General features: G+C 44.4%; 1 protein-coding gene across 1 annotated transcript in view; it reads right to left on the reverse strand.

The window, feature by feature from the left end:
- Positions 1 to 3,264: 3,264 nt before the first annotated feature.
- Mttp (microsomal triglyceride transfer protein) overlaps positions 3,265 to 17,338 on the reverse strand; it is a 37,909-nt gene continuing 23,835 nt past the window's right edge. The window contains exons 13-18 of the mRNA XM_057793698.1: positions 15,505 to 15,602; positions 15,299 to 15,420; positions 13,826 to 14,053; positions 8,106 to 8,230; positions 5,631 to 5,801; positions 3,265 to 4,274 (exon numbers count right to left, since the gene is read on the reverse strand). Of these exons, the coding sequence (XP_057649681.1) occupies positions 4,100 to 4,274; positions 5,631 to 5,801; positions 8,106 to 8,230; positions 13,826 to 14,053; positions 15,299 to 15,420; positions 15,505 to 15,602 (919 nt within the window). The 3' untranslated portion in view covers positions 3,265 to 4,099. The remainder of the gene's footprint in view (positions 4,275 to 5,630; positions 5,802 to 8,105; positions 8,231 to 13,825; positions 14,054 to 15,298; positions 15,421 to 15,504; positions 15,603 to 17,338) is intronic.

The raw sequence follows: 17,338 nt of genomic DNA on the forward strand, positions 1-17,338 counted from the left end.
TCATGATTTGAGGGGACGCAGACCATCATGGTGGAGAAGGCGTGGCGGCAGGAATGCGAAGCACGTTGGGTCTGCAGTCAGGAAGCAGTGGACAGGAAGTGTGTCTGGGCTATGAAACCTCAAGGCCTACTGTCTGTGACCTACTTTCTCCAGTGAGGCTCAACTTCCTAAAACTTCCACAATTCCCTCTCCAAATCAGCACCACCAGCCAGGAGCCAAGCGCTCAGACATGAGTCATTAGGAGGCACTATGTCTTCAAACCACAGCAAAAGCCTTTAGAGATGCGGTTATCGCTATCTTGTCTGATGTGTAGTTGGCAAAGAGAGTCTCCTATTCTGTGGGATTTTTTCCCCTGTTTTGCTGATTGTTTCATTTGGTGTTCAGAACCCCTTTAATGTTATACAATTCTATTTATCAATTCTTAGAATTATTTCGGTGCTCTTAGAGTTTCTTTACAGAAAGTTCTGCCTATGCCTGTCTTGAGATATTTTGTCAAATTCTTCTCTAATGGTTTCAAAGCCCCAAGTCTTACACGGAGGTCTTTGACCCATTTTGGAGAAGGGGGGGTACATGGGCAAAATAAAAAGTAAAGATCCAGTTTCATTCTGTGTCAGCAGCAAGTGTTCAACAAGCTGTCTTTTTTCTAATCTGTGCACCTAATACCTTTGTCAAAAGTTAGGTGGCTATGGCTATGTGGGTTTATTTCTGGGCCCTCTATTCTATCCTGCGGTTGTTTTGTGTTAGTACCGAGCTGGTCTTGTTACAAAGGCTTCACAGTTAATTTGAGATCAGGCACTGCTGTGCCTCCAGCATTTCTCTTTCTGCACAGGGTTGCGTTTGCTATTCCAGGTCTTTTGTGCTCCCTTAGGAACTTTTGAGTTATTTTTTCTGCCTTTGTGAAGAATGACATGGGAATTTTGGTGGAGGCACATGGTAGATTGCTCTCCTTGATGTAGCCATTTTATGATATTAATTCTGCCAAACCACCTGCACGGGAGGTCTTTTTAACTGCTACCATCTTCTTTAAATTCTTTTTAGTATCTTTAAGTTTTCATTATTAACTCCTGGTTTCCCTCTAAGAAAGCTTGTTATTGGTGTATAGAAAAGCTCCTGATTTCATTATGTTGACGGTGTATCATCCTACTTTGCTGAAAGTGTTTATCACATTGCAGTATTTTTCTGATCATTTTTAAGGGTCCTTGGAGCAAAAAAAGACCATGCCATGCATCCTTCCATTAATGAATAAGTAAACAAATGATACATCTATGTGATAGAATGCTATTCAACCATAAAAAAGAATGAAGTACTGATAATGCTACAGTGCAGACAAACATTAATAACACAATGTGAAAGAAGTCAACCACCAAATGACAAGTCCTATATCTTACTCCATTAGTATGAGATGTTCAGATCTTCAGATCTCATACTAGGAAATCAAAGGCACTGTTGATTTCCTAGGGGTAAGCGATGTAAAGATTGGAAGTAACAGTTAAAGGGGACAGATTTCTTTCTGAAACTATTGCAAATGTTCTAAAAATGATTATGATGACTATGCAACACTGTATACTGACTTCTCCCTAAGACACAATTGTGCGTGAATTCCAATTCTATAGAGATTTTACCAATGTACATATGCTATTGTCAGTTCAAACTTGCCCGTGGAACCAAACACTCTTCAAAGAGGAAGGGACTTTGGGCAAAAAAGAAGGGGAAAAGAAAAGAGACCGACAACAGAGAGTAGGGAAGGACTGTAGAGTCATAGACCGGGATCTACAGAGGAACACAAGAGCTCTCGAGACTCTGGATTCTTCCTCAAATCTTTGCAGCTGCTGTTGCTTCTTTACACAGCCTATCACCTGGATCCTCTTAGAGGAAACATTTGAGACCAAAAAAACAGAGAGCAGTGGGGCCCGACAGCAGGTGACATTGTTCAGAAATGAGTCCTAATTCTATCATTTTCTAGATCAGAAAATACCCTCTGTGCCTCAGTTTCCCCACCAATGAATTAACTGTTCTGTCTAGTAGCCACTAACCCTGCAAGCCTACCAAACACTTGAAATGTTAACATGAAGCAGGGAACACCTTGTCGTGGGCTATCCTGCAATCAAGGACAAGGGAGGGCCATCACAATCCATGGAAGAGAAGCCAGGCTGAGTCCTCGAGGCTTGTAGGCAGGGGCTGGCTGAGCAGACACTGGAAATTTGCCTTAAGAGGATCCCACAGCTTCCAAACCTCTTCACAACACGAAGGCTTTCTCATACTCACGGCAGTAAAGTGGCCAGAACTAGAGGGCTCCCAGTGAGCCCGAAGTTAAGTTTCTGATTCAAACACCTCATTTCCCATCCTGGCATATAGACCAGTTCTCCTAAGTTCCCATCGTGTTTCTCTGCTTGCCTTGGGTTTATGGATTCTTGTCTCTTTGGAGCACACTGGAGCATGCTAAGTACTATCCATTCTCTAGTGATGGGGTTCAGCCAGCTAGGTGAAGGGGACATGGCCACACACTCATGCTCGGGGCACTGAGGTCATCCCTTCGAGAGAAATGATTGCATTTCACAGAGGGCAGCTGTTTCCTATTCAACAGACTTAGAAGTAAAATTCCTCAGTCTGTGACCCTTCAGTTTGTGTCCCGGATCAACCTGCCCATGCTTCCTACCAGTCACCACCTGCCACTGCCACTAGCCCAACTTCAGTTTCTGAGCGCTCCCCTCAGGCCTCAGCCCCACAACCACAAATGTGCCGATCTATGTTGCTTTGGTGAAGCTTGAGTTGCACGTTGTTGGCGAGCTGCCCCGTCCTGACAAACTGGTGCTCTGTCCTTCAGAGAGCTGACTACCCATCGATAGAGACTCGGGATGTGTGCCTTGCTGCAGAGGCTTAGCTGGGTGCGTCCGTCCCTGGGCTCATAAGTAGCTAGATCAAAGAACCATGGATTCAAGCAACACGGGACAAAAGGAATTCAGTAAATTACATACATTTATTTCATCATCACACTTCATTTTCTACTGCAGCTAAACTTCCATTTTATGCATATATTTGCTAGACAAATGAGCACCTGACTATTTGGGGGGTATTACAATAAACATATCTTCCTTATTAATAAATATGTTCAAATGTTTGGTGTGGCCCTTTAACACACACAACGTCATTATTCAGTGTCATAGTTTTGAACTACAAATCCATCACTTTCTGGGAGGAACAATCCTTCCAATCTCTGTACAAACTGTAGTCAAAGAGATGGAGCTTCTACCACCAAACAATTGAGGTAGAAAGTGGGGCCTACAGGGTGTGTTCTCCAAAGACCTGTGTACCACGCTACAGCATCCAAAAGACACATCCTGAGAAAAACTACGGATGCTCTGAGACTCAACTATTTTTATTCCTGTATGATAATTCCAAAATTAGGGAGAGTGATTTCCAAGTGGTCTCACTGCAGGGCTAGCAGGGACATGTCACAGTATGCTTTAATCCTGTCACTTTTAGGCTTATAAAACTAACATAAAACATAAATAATAATTCTTGAGATTGACTAACAAAAATTTTAAGTCTTATCTCCACCCTCTCTCTGAACCTTTTGGAAAAAAGCACACCAAGAAAAAAAAAAAGAGAGGAAGAAGAAAAAGAAAAAAGGGAGAAAAATGGCTTGCTTGGGGTCCCTCCACTCCTGCCCCGCTTAGGCAATGTGCTTCTTAGAAGGCAAGCTTAAGGTTCTGTCAAGGGTTCACTCTGGCTGAAAGTTGTTAAATCAAATTCATATTTGCCTAAGCCTTTATGGTTTGGGGGTTTTGTTTTTGTTTTCTTTGTTTATACAGACACTAGCTTCTTCTTAAAACAAAACTAGATTCACTGTACTCAGAACTTTTGCAAAGAACAAAAAATAGGCATGTTGTTGCAAGTGTCATATGGTGACTCAGAGTGACACTGGGGCATCTCCTGAATAGGCTGAAATTTAATTCATTGAAGTTCTCCGTGGCTCTTCACAAACATCTTAAATACAGGTACACATGTAAACACTGTGCTCTCGGAGAGCGAAGATTAGGCACATCAAAGCACACAGCTCACAAAGAAATGGTTCCAAGGGAAGCACCACTCATGGGTTTCAAAACCATCCGCCCGAGCTAGCACTCTCTGGCTGAGGGGGGAACACCGCGTTGCACATCTCGGAGTTCTCCTGATGGAGCGGGAGTTCACATCCAGCCACCAGGCTTTCTTTTCTTCTTCGAGAGACATAACCTCTGCCCGTGGACAGCCTTTCGTACTTTGTCTCAAATTTCCTGCGTAACAAGAGAGGAAGGGCGGAGTTACAAACAGTCAAGCCACCCTCGCTGGTCCCAGGTGCTTCTGCCTTGCTCTGGAAACTGCAGAGAAGCTGCAGGTGCTGCCCTGCAGCGCGATCCCATCGTTTCTTCTCTCTTCCGGTACCAATAAGCACACTTGGACAGGCTGGAAGCTGGAGGTCCTGCCACACTGTGTTCTGGAATAAAGCACTGAATTCCTGGGAAGCTGTTAAACTGCACAGGCCTTGCTGCCTCTCACCACTCATTCCAGAAGCCCCACCCCAAGAGCACTCCCTTTCGGAGCATCCAACAAGATGTAAGAGTAGAATGTTGAGAGGGAACTATTCCCAGCAATATGGCCCAAGCAAAATGGTGAACCAGGCTGGCTAGTCACATGGCTGGGTTTATGGTCACTGCATGTATTTATGGGGAATTACTCCAGACATAAACATAAGTTGATGTTCTGAGTGTAAGTCACTATTGCTTGTTCTAGGAAAATGTGACTTACTGATACTTGTTCTTGAATTATTGATGCATTTTTTTGTGTGGATTGTGAAATACCGGTAAAATAAGGTACTTAACGTTGGCCTGGTTATCATAAAAGATGATATAAATTGTGACTTGCTATTTTAAATGTACAAATGATTCCTTATGGTATAAGTCCTAGGAAACATTTATAAACTACTATGGAGGAGTTGGGTGCTACCTAGACTCAAATCATCCTAGCTCCACAGGATACCTCCGCTACAAAGACTGGCAACTAGACCCAAGGACACGGTGTTAAGGGAAGCTGGGCCCAGGATGGAAGAGGAGTGGTGGAGACACACGGAGAATTGTACAACAGTACCTAAGCTTTGGGACACGTGTTTTCTAAATTCAGAAGGCCGAATTCTCAAGACTGGGTTCACACTTAAACAAGGTCAGGTGCCATTGTACAGATAACTGTGGTTCTCCTGGGTCATGAGAAATGGATGGCCAGATGTACTTTGTCCAGGAAGCAATTATGAAGACACCAGACAGAAATTGCACATGTGGTATTTTTTTTTTTCTGAAATTATGTGGTAACTCCTACAGTAAACCGAGTCCCTTTGTTTCCTTAAAAAGTTATTTTTAGATTAAATAGGATTTAATTCCATTAGATTTTTTTATGTTGTTGTTGTTGTTTATTTGTTTTATCCATCATTCTCTTACTTCTTTAAAGCTACCTTGCTGCTTACTTGGTTTCTTCTGCAGTCTCTGAATTCTCAACCTGAATGTGAAGGATTGAATGCAAGTTCTTGGTGGGCTAGGAATGGCGGGAATTCTACGCATATTCGCCCACCTGAATGGGGAATTCTGCGTGTATTAGCTTACCTGAACGGAGCTTCAGCCCTGTCCATCTGCATGCAGACCAGGAACGGATACTGTGAGAACTGGACTGTGGAGATGAACTCCAGGCCCGCCTCCGTCTCTGCCCTGCTCTCCAGGCCAGCTTTCACAAAAGAAGAGTCCACTGTGACGTCGCTGGTTATGACCACTGCCACCCTGGAAGTTTTGAAAAACATCTCTTATTGTCACATTCACTGGGCTAACAGAACGTCCCCCGAGTCTCCACTCACAGAACCAGTAGCCTGGGAGGAAACACTTAACAATGGAGAGGTAACTTCAGTACACATAAAGCTTTATTGGAACCAGGACACGGTGGTGCCAGAGATTGGCCACAGAAGGTTGCTCTTTCCCTGGGCATCTTTTGCAAGTGTCATATGGTTGTTGATATGTTGGATGTTGGAGCTAAGTGCATATCACATATAATGCTGTTTGGGAAGTGTGCGCCAAGGACCAAGATGAAGCACACATGAGACCTAGTCCTCTCTCAGTCCCAGAAACACTCACATTTTCTGAAAGAGAAGCATGAACACATCGAGAATACAGCTGACATTTATGATAATTTTCTTGTTAACTATCTCTGCTGCTTCACGTTAACTATTTCTGTTCCATTTCATTTCTTCTCAGAGGTTCCCTAGAGGCACGTATACGGTTGCCAGGATACCTGAGAGAGTGCTGTGTGGCAGCCATTCTTGTAATGGGATATGTATATAGGCAAATAAAATGGGTTTAGCAGGGGTCACTGAGAGCCAGACAGACAGGCTGACGACTGGGGCGTATGGCTTGGATGACAATAAAGAAGTTTAAAAATAAATTAGTTAATAAACCAAACTTAAAATCCAAAAACCAAAAATCAAAACTAGCACTTTAAGCAACTGTAAACTTCAACTAAATGGTGAGAAATTATGCTCACAATGAAATCAAATTTGCATGTCCACGCATTTAAAAAGAACAGAGAGATTCTAATTTTTGTATGCCAAATTCTAAAAGAATTTCTGTGCTGTTGTTCTCAGTATAAAACAGGCCAAAGGGTTGTTCTAACCCTTAGTCGTTAACCAGAATCTTCTCCTGCCTTATACTCAAGCAAATGTTTAAGGGGTATTATTTATGTGGATGGATGAGCAAATGAAAGACAGACGACGTGACAGTGACAATAAGGACACTGGAAGAAGGGGCGGGTGAAAGGGACAAGGCCTCAGTAAACAATGTATACTTATTTGAAAGCGTGCTTATGCACAATAAATATATATACCCAAAATGTTAGGCCTCAAACCTGGGACAAATGGCTAACTGAGGTGCCTATTTAACATATCAAAACCTAGCCACCAGGTTCTCCCAGCATCCTTCAGTCCCTACCCATTCCAGGGTAAGGCTGGCATATGCTGCCTCCTACCCTAAACTTATCCAACCCAGGAGCTGGGCTGCCCTCCCCGAGCTGCCCTTCCTTATAATCTGGACATTTCAGTTACTGGGTCCCTTTCATCTTCACTTTACTCTCCTGGCCCCTCCCCTCCCAGCTCTCCTCGCTGGGTCAGATCAGGGTCCCTGCGTTCTGTGCTCTCCCTAATGTCCCTGCCTCTGGCAACGCTCTATCTTTTGTTTACAATAAACTTTCTCTTCCACCACGTTTAGGAGAAGTCCTGTCCTTCCTTGTGTTTCTTATTTTCACTCACAAAAGGTTTAAATTTGGTTACAAATGAGATTATCATTTTATTTAACCCAGGGGAATTAGTAAATGAAGAGAGATTCTAATGCCAACAACAGAGATAAGCTTTAAATTTACTTATGCTTTATATTGTAATATTAATATGAGATCTTGGGGATGAACAAGAAGGGAAGGTTATGGTTTAGCAGTAATGTTCATCAAGTTGAGAAGGAATCAAACCTGCTGGCCAGCTTGATGTCAGCTTAACACAAATTAGAGTCATCTGGGAAGAGGGAATCTCAATGCAGGCAAGCCTGCAGGGCATTTTCTTAATTAGCAATTGATGTGGGAGGGTTCAGCCCCTTGAAGGTGTTGCCACCCAGAGGGTAATGGCCCTGGGTGCTATTTTAAAAAGCAGGCCGAGCAAGTCAGTAAGCAGCACTCCTATTGCCCTTTGCCCTCCATTCCTGCTCCTTCCCTTGAGGACAAACTACAAGATGCAGTAAACCCTTTCCTTCCCAACTTGTTTCTGGTCAGGGTGTCTTGTTACAGCAATAGAGACCCTGAGGAAGACAACTGCCAGCTACTAAAGTAAAATATGAATTAGCTTTCATCCAGATGCGCGTTGTCTGTGGAGGTCTTCAAAAGCATTAAGACCCTCAGTGCTCCTACAGACCTGTTTCTAAGATGCTATCGATGTAATGAATTCCCACAATCATTTCCAACCCTATGGTTACAACCACAAACAAAAAGCACAGATTCGGAAATGTCTAGGCACCACCCCAGACAGAGCCCTGCATTTCTCTGTTTGTGCTTACCGATTTTTCACCCGGGTTTTGGACTCACGATACCACAGACTGAATTCCATTGAACCTGAAATATCAATAGCCAGACCACCCTGGATCTCCATATTAGCCTTTAGTCCAGACTGTAGCTGAATATCCTAGAAGCAGAAAATACAGCAATAAGCAGAGATTAGCTAATGCCTCTATAGATAACACTGACTTCCTGATGTATGGTGAACACTCAGCCTGTGAGGCTGTAGGGGCTTTTAAAGCAATGCTCACTTGTTTGTTTCAGTGCAAGCCCAGGGCCTCTCACCTACTGGGCCAGGGTTCTGCCACCAAACCATTCCCCCAGTGAAGAAGACTTGGAAATATGTTATCCTAATCTTGGTCACCAAAAGAAGGCATTGCCGATTTGCTAAATAAATCAATTAAAATAGTAGAGGATGGGAGTATCAATTGAGAAAGCTGTTCCCTTCAATCCTTGCCTCTCTTTGGGAGGGATGATTCATTTCCAACGTGCGGTTTCCAGCAGAGAGTCAGCACTATCTAGCAATAGTTTCAACATGCAATTTTTCAGGTACCCCAAACTTCTGATTTAGAAACTCTGAAGGTGGGGCCCAGCAACCTCCTTCTCATATGTCTTCACAGGATTCTGACACAAGTGAATTTGAGAACCACTGGACCAGGAGGATGAAGGTATTTCCAACAAAAGCCCAGCCGTGGCTTTGTTTTGAAAATATGAAGATTGGACAAAGGATCTCTTCAAGTCCTTAAGTACATCTCTGGTTTTATGTTGGGGCAAACACAGGCAATGACATCTTCTGGCAAACAAAACTGCAGGATGAAAACTCCCAGTACAGTATCCAAGTTTCCAGAACTGCCTGGGCCGAGCTAGAACAGGAAGGGAAAGCAACTGAACTAAGCTTCTACGCCCTGGTGTTTGACATCAGAAATGACTCCAAACAGTGGTCAAGCCAAGCCCAAATTCCATTATATTTCCCAAAGGCATGATGGCCACTGAAAAAGAAAGCCCACCTAGATGGTCTTCTTACTGTCCGGAGGCCACTGCTCTGTGTTGTTTGCCTGTATTTAGACTGCAACTCCCATGCTTTTCATGCACATTAAGTGGGGTGATGCTGGCTGAAGATGCTCTGTGCTAGACTGAAACCAGGTGCTCTGAGGCAGGGCTGAATCTGAGCAGGATTCTGGGAAGGCGGCTCTGTATCCTTCACTGTGGTATTCCTCCAGAGATGTGAAGAGTTCCTGGCAGCTAAGAGCGTGACTAACTTCTTTGTGTGGCTGCCATGAGCAGACCAGAAAAGTCATGCATTTGCCAGGTACCAAATGTCATGACTGCACTTTTGAGAAAGGGCTGCGCTGTTCGCACTGAACTACAAACAAACAGAAATACCAAACATGGCAGGAAACCTCAGAGAACTGGCTCACACCCAAGTGGAATAAGAAAGTTTGACCTTGATATGAAAATGCTTTCATTCTGAAGGACACTCCTGAGTGCTCTGTACCAAGGTTGGGGCACATGAGGTGACATCCCTAAGGATGCTTAAAGCTATATTTACTCCAAGACAAAAATGTGGCTGCCCAAAGGGGAGCTATGCATACAGGGGCTATGTCATCCTCTGTGACAAATATAAAGAACCACAACCTGTCCTGTAAAACTCAACAATCATCCCCAAATATGTACTTAAACCTCTGAAAACCATGGATGACACCAGACATCTGCTGCAAGCCATGCCAATGCCTGTTGCCAAGTAACTCCTACACCCTGCCTCAGGAATACGCCTTGCCTTGCATCAGCATGCTTTCTTGACTGGGAATCTGGAGACCTGTTAATCCATCTAGTCCAGTAGGAACCTAAGAGGTAGATCCCGACCTTCACACTAGTTGTACATTAGCTGGATGTGAAAGCATCCAGGCCACAGAAAAGAGCATTTCACAGTTAGCAGTCAAAATGCCTGTGTGAGAAGGGCATTTTCACTGCAAGTGGTTTGGAGAAACACTTAGGCTTTCTCAAAGATTCCTTTTCTTCCCTGCAAAGGAAGAGCATGTATATGTAGTCACATAGAATTCTACCAAATCTACTTATGAGAGCAAACCAACATGCCCACCCCTGCCTCTGTGAAAGGGACTCAACCATACAGTGCAGTGTTTCTTTAAGATAATTAAATGTGTGGAACTAACAGATTTTGAGCACCTGTATGCCTAAAGCCTTACACGTGAGAAGTCACTTAAACATCATGCTGATCTACACTGGAGCCATTTTATTTCTTCACTGACAGGAAAATGATGGCTAAGAGGCTGCACCCAGATGGTGTCTAAGGATTGGACTTTTCAGCTGCTCTCCACAGCAGTCACATAGTTCCAACTCTGTGCCTCACTCTAAGAAAGTCTGCTCTGAGGAAACATTGTTACAACTCTGTGTCTCACTGTAAGAAAGTCTGCTCTGAGGAAACATTGTTACAACTCTCTGTCTCACTCTAAGAAAGTCTGCTCTGAGGAAACATTGTTACAACTCTGTGTCTCACTGTAAGAAAGTCTGCTCTGAGGAAACATTGTTACAACTCTGTGTCTCACTCTAAGAAAGTCTGCTCTGAGGAAACATTGTTACAACTCTGTGTCTCACTGTAAGAAAGTCTGTCCTGAGGAAACATTGTTACAACTCTGCTTCTCATTGTAAGAAAGTCTGTTCTGAGGAACACTGCAAAGAATATAGAGCATAAACATACATCCTCAACTGGCCCAGAATACATTTATTTAACATTTTTGTCTATGGACTAGAAGAAGGTGCCAGAACTTTGAATTTGGGGTTGATCCCTTTGCTTTTTAACTATGACCTGCAAGGTGTTTCTTATAGAATAGACACCGACATTTTGATAGTTCATCTCATTGCTTCTTCTATTTAGGAAAATATGTTATTTCCTGGCTAACAAGGTTCCTTGTTCTCAGACACTCATCTGTGAAATGTAATCCAGTGAGAGACAATGAAACAGAGACAGACAGACACACACACACAGACACACATAGGCAGAAACAGGCACACAAACACACACACACACAGAGAGAGAGAGAGAGAGAGAGAGAGAGAGAGAGAGAGAGAGAGAGAGAGAGAGGAGACAGACAGACAGACAGAGACAGGTAGACATACACAGAGAGACAGGGACAGACAGACACACTGAGAGACACAGAGACAGACAGACATATATGTAGAAAGAGACAGAGACAAACAGACACATATACACACAAACAGACACACACACAGAGACAGAGAGATATATGCAGAAAAGCAGACACAGAGAGGGAGAGCGATAAAGAGAGGGAGAGGGAGAAGAGGGAGAAGGGGGGAGAGAGAGAGTAATTCTATCTGCCCTGGTGGCTGTGACAGGCTGCCAGCTGCCAATGTTTCCTTCAATGTCAGCACTTGACCTGGAGTGGTATGTGCTTCTCAAGCTGGATTGGCATCGCTGGAGTGTTCTGCAGAGCCTGGGGCCTTGGCAGCTTATTTGTGAAATAACCTCAGCTTTGCTGAAGACTTCAGCCTGCCACACACAGATACTGGTTATGTATAATAGTGAAAGGGCAATCGCTCACAGACCACACCTTGCCTAGGGGGAAGTATCTTAATGAATAGGAAAGCCATACAGGAAAATTTAAGTCCGAGATTAACAAACTATAACCTGCAGGAAATTCTGCTCCACTGGCTGTTGTTGTAAATAAAATTTTCTTGGAACACAGCTGTCCTCACTTACTATCCTGCTGATGGCTGTTTTCCTTCTGGAATCATAAGGCTGTATAGGTGCATCAAGAGCATTTGGCTCTCAAGCCTGAAATAGTCACTCTCTGTCCTTTACAGGTCTGCCAGCACTGAGGGTTTGCTTTGCATGACTAGAGGGTTGGAGAGTATGAGCAGCACCCCTAGTTTTCCTCTTCATTCACACGGGGAGAAACATGCTTTTCTTCAACGTGCATCTCCACCCAGTGCAACACTGTGAAACCAGACTTCCCTTGTAGCTACAGATAGCTACGTGACACTGGTAACTTTGGTCAGTGACATTCTACCAGGGCTTCTGGATGGCGGTCTGGCTCTATGTCCTCCTCTTCCTTCCTTGGGGGACTGGGTGTTGTGCCAGATGGGGCATGGTCAGCACACAGACACAAGGTGACAAGGTGAGATTAAAAGTCATAGTAAAGCTGGGCATGATCCCAGCACTCAGAGGGCAGAGGCAGGTGGATCTCTGTGAGTTTGAGACCAAACTGGGTTATACAGTGAGTTAGTCAGGCTGAGCTGAAGTGCACAGATTCTGGTCCCTGATGATTTCTTTGTTAACCCTGGACTGCCTACTTCCAAATGCTTATTACATCATAAAAGCCAAACTACTTTTTTTTTTCAATCTATGTCTACTTAGAATTTACATAAGGAGCTATAAAGACAGAGACAAATATTTAATCCCAGTCATTGATGCTTTGGGCCGAGTCTTAACAAAATGCAAAAGTTAAAGTTGTCTCAACTCTTAAATCCCGTGACTTCATAAACAGAACCTAAAAGCCAGAACCCTCTAGTGCCTTGATGGATAAGATCTTCAGATCTGTTGAAGGTCTGTTCTTCACAAAAGAGGCCACCCCCACAGCACATCAATTTTAAATGAAATCTCCGTAAAATGCTCAAAATAATAAATATGAATAAGAGTACATACCAATGCCCCATAAGATGGTACCTAGCAATGTTCCATTTTAAATATTATTATACTAAGGTATAAACATTAAAGAAAAAATGTTAGCCTCAGATACTCATCTCAAGGCTGTTCCAATGAACTCTTCCTGTGTTTCTCAGAAGGTCCAACTGGACAAGCCACCTGAATCCTGTAGGGTGCTAGTCACTGAAACTCTCCCACATAAAGAGGGGTATTATAGGATTAGGGCCAAGGAGCACTGCAGACAAATTCTGGAGAACAAGGTCGAGGAACTGAAAGCACTTCTGTTCTCTAAGAGTGAACCTGAAACACTGGCTGGTGTCAGCCATGGCTCAGGCCTTCATTAGTATGATGTCATGAAAATGATGCACCATACTGATTTTCATAATCATTGTCATCACAATGCCAGCTAGCTCAGCTCCTGCATTCAGGATAAACACCAAGCTCCTAGTACAGGAGAGCCAAGTATGCAGCCATCTCTGCTCTGTCCCACCCAGGCATTCTCCACTAAGCAACAAATAACAGAGAAACACATGTTACTCATGTACAGCAATGGAGAAGGGCGACAATAGCAAGAGGATCCAATGCTTAGAGGGTGTGCACCAAGACCCATGGAGCTCTAATGTGTTTTTCTAGACATGTTTATGTTGTGTCTGGAGGGCTGAGAGGCTCAGCTGGGTAGTGTCTGCTGCACAAGCCTACGACCTGATTTCGGTTCCCACCACTCACATAGAACCTAGGCACAGTAGTGTACACCCATAACCCCAGTGCTGGGGCAGTAGAGACACGGGCAGCCCTGGGGCTTGCTGTCCAGCCATCACAGTGTAATTGAGCATGCTCCAGAGTCAGTGAGAGACTGCCTCAAAGAATAAGCTGGGAAGCAATTAGGAAAGACATCTGAGGCTGACCTCTGGCTTCCACATGATCTGAGTGTGCAAAGACGTGCTTACTGTGCACAAACACGTACATGCACACACACACACAAACACACATACACATACACACACTAAAAACACTTGCAGGCTGAGAGAGGTAGACAGTTACCTGAGAATGATCTATCAGCAGAATGAGCCCTTTCACCACACTGACAGGGTCGCCAGATGCCGACAGCATTTTGGACATTAAATCACTGTATCCACTGAAAAAAGTGACAGGTCTGAGCTGAACATCAAACAGGATGGCTGACATGCCAGCATAGGAGTCAAGGTTTTCCTCTCCTTCATCGGGAGTGGCTGCAATTAAGCTTTCCAGCCCTTGTGCTTCAATGACCACCTGGGGAAGAAAGGGTACAAGGTTGGACCACTGCTCCCCACCTGCTCCGTAATGATGGAGATGCCTCCGAGCTACGAGGAGGGCGTTTTCAGGACCCAAACCTAAATATCTTCTGTAACTAGGCAAGAATTGAAACTAAACCTCTGTGTCTGAACAGAATGAAAATTAGTTTTCGCCATGTAATCTTCACAACTACCCTTGGCTTTATGGGAGATCTGATTCACTTAGATGGGGTGAAGACAGGTGAATATTTGCTAGTGTGAGGCAGAGGCTGGGCTCAGATGCCTCCTCTGTGACTGCAAAGGCCACAAGCGTTCTGGTGGAGGGCACCATCCGAGACGCTTATCTCCCGACTCTGTCTCATAGAGTGGGCCTGCCATCTTTGTGAGCCTCTGCAAGGAGATGGAGAGGCAAGGGCAGTGCTGCCCAGTCTGCTGCTTTGAGAAGCCACATTCACACCCCTCCACATCACAGTTTCATCCCTCCCCATGAGATGAGGTCACACTATGAGGAGGTTCACACCCTGATGACCAGTAGGTAAGGGATCCTGCATATTTTCCATTCTGCATAGTCAGGCACTACCCACTGTGCGTTTGGCATTCCCAGGGCATATCAGAGAGCAGATGGCAATACCTCAGCAGGGAGAGTGTGGGATTCTGACCAGGGTGCTATTGAAGGGTGTGGACATTTCATATTGGTGAGCAATCAAGTTTTCATAGCTATGGATCATTTTTGAAGCTTGAATATTTCTTAAATCAAAATGATGGCATAATTCATAATAACGATAAGTCATCATTTAATTTTGAACTAAAATTTTACCAGTTCTCAACTGCCCGCACTTGATTCTTTCCTCTCCTGGTAGCACAGGAGAGATAGGAATGAACTCTTTAAGAGCTGCACAGAGTCTTATGAAGTTTCTTACAAGGGGAAGTCAGTCTCTACAGAGATGAACAAATGGCAAACACACACACATTAAATACTCAAAACTACCCACAGGATATCTGTGAGTGATGCTTGACTAGCAAATCCTGGCTCAACTCAATCCTGCCGATGCAGGTGTGTTTGGAGTTACAGACAGACGTCTGGGAAGTGAAGCAAACCAACTACGTCGGTTTCAACGTCGGATTTGGAACTTTACGACAGAAGGCACCACCAGCTTACAGACATATTCCGCAACGCTGCTGTCAGAGTGTCACTTCCCTCAGAGCAGTTTCTACCACTGACAACTCATGGGCCATGGGGTACCTGACTGCCGTGAAGGTCTGCTTTTCCGATGTACTGGAAGACGTTCAGATTACTCCTCCTGAGAATTCCAGAGCCAGAGTACAGGATGTCAAGACTGTATGTGGATGCCGCATGGGGACCACCTAGTGACAAAACACAGGGCTCAGCCACAGCTCGGCAGTGCTAATGAGAGGGGTGCGCGGGGGAGCTCTCCGGGTGTCACCTACGTTCTATGTAGCCAGTATAGGTGGAGGAGGACCCACTCTTGGAGAAACGGTCATAATTGTGAGCAACCATCTCCTTGAGGACTCGACGGATCATTTTGCTGCAACGCAGAAGAGAAGACTTCTCATTCATGGCAATGTCTGGTTCCCAAATCAAATTGGGAATGCGACCAAATCCTCAGTGTTATAAAAAGAAGGCCACATTTTCCTCATGCCACCAGACTGAAAGAAGTGCCAGCTGGGCATCAGGGGCAAGATGAGGGCTGTCCCCTTCATTCCTCACATAGCTGAAACAATTTGGTGTCAAAAGGACAAAGGGTAAAGATTCCCAGTTAAGAGATGTCTTCAGCTGACTGATAGATGCTTCGGGCAGAAAACACATTGAATCATCATAGCCGTGTTGTTAAAATAGTATATGAATTTAAGGAGGCTGCGCTACACAGGAGGCTGAACACATTTTCTTGACTTTTTCTGTACCTTCTAAAATCACCATAGCAGATGATGAAGAACAGTAAATTTCCAGGACTGCTAGCTTTGTATTGTCTACCGCAGGGAAAGCTCCATAAAGCCTGCAGGATGACTCTCTCCTCTAAAGCGTTCAGTCTTACTTCAGGCTTGCTCATATTTACGAAATCAGCACTGAGATCTTTTCGTTTCTCACTGGTCATACTAATTTATCAGTAATAGTAAAATTACAACGTATCACCTCCCACTCTCCAAATAGGTCTGAGGCAGAAACATGATGCAAGGAGCGGAACACATATCTCCCTATGCGCCGGTATCAGCAGCTCACTAGATTCTTAGCTTAGAACTGAAAAGGTCATGCCGTCAAATATTCAGACGGTTTCCATGTGGATGAACACTGCACACATTCTGCTGTGCTCCAGAGGCAAAACCAGAGCCAGTGAAGGCATCAGTGTGCGGGAGGACACAATAATGAAGTCCCAACAGTGGCACAGAGTAGCCAAGTGGAGTGAGTTTCCTGACAAGGAGGAGAGTCAAGTGGAGTCTGGTACCACTTGCCAGGAAAAGAAAAAAAAGAAAGAAACACACCGCTACACTGGAAAGAGGTTCATATCAAGCAAGGTGGACCTCAACATCCCTTCCAGGTTTACAGGTTTTGTGTGTGGGTGTGTGTGTGTTTTTCTGAGACTGATGTACACATTTATAATGGCTTCTTTCCATTTCCTAGGCTGCTCCTCCTTCCTGTCTCCAGATTACCAGATTTACAGAGCAGAGGCATCAAATACACCAGGGCCTCCTCCAAGAAGTGTCATAGAACAACAAAGAAACACAAGAATCTGAGTCACACAGGCCAGAAAGGCTGGGCCTCCTTTCTGCTCCTGCCCACTCCCCTCCCTCTGACTGCCCTGCTCCTCCCCCCCATTCTTACTCTACTCCTTGCCCTCCTCCCTTCTGCTTCTAATCCCCTTCCTCTTATTCCGATTTCCTTGTCCTTTCGCTCCCACCAATCCTAGTCCTGTTTCCTCTGCTCTAAGGAACGGCCACCCTGGGCCTTGATAGAAGTCTTCAAACTTCCCCACATCTGAAAAGTTAAGAGGAAAGAACGTTAGCTGAGGACATGCTCTGTCTCATCGTGCTACTTACGAAAATAGTCCTGTTTAAAGTGCAATCAGACGTTAAAACATTCCGAACATTATTTACCATACTACCCCAAGTTCCAAATCTCCACCAATGAAAGGCACACTGTTTTATCTGACTCACTTAAGAGTTTCTTTGGGGAAATTTGGCATTCATTGGATTTATGTAACACTCCCCTGTGCAATGACCAGGTCATGATTATTAACTATGTGTGCACCGCATCAATATAAAATCG

The sequence above is a fragment of the Chionomys nivalis genome, chromosome 18, assembly GCF_950005125.1.
Source record: "Chionomys nivalis chromosome 18, mChiNiv1.1, whole genome shotgun sequence".
Lineage (NCBI taxonomy): Eukaryota > Metazoa > Chordata > Mammalia > Rodentia > Cricetidae > Chionomys > Chionomys nivalis.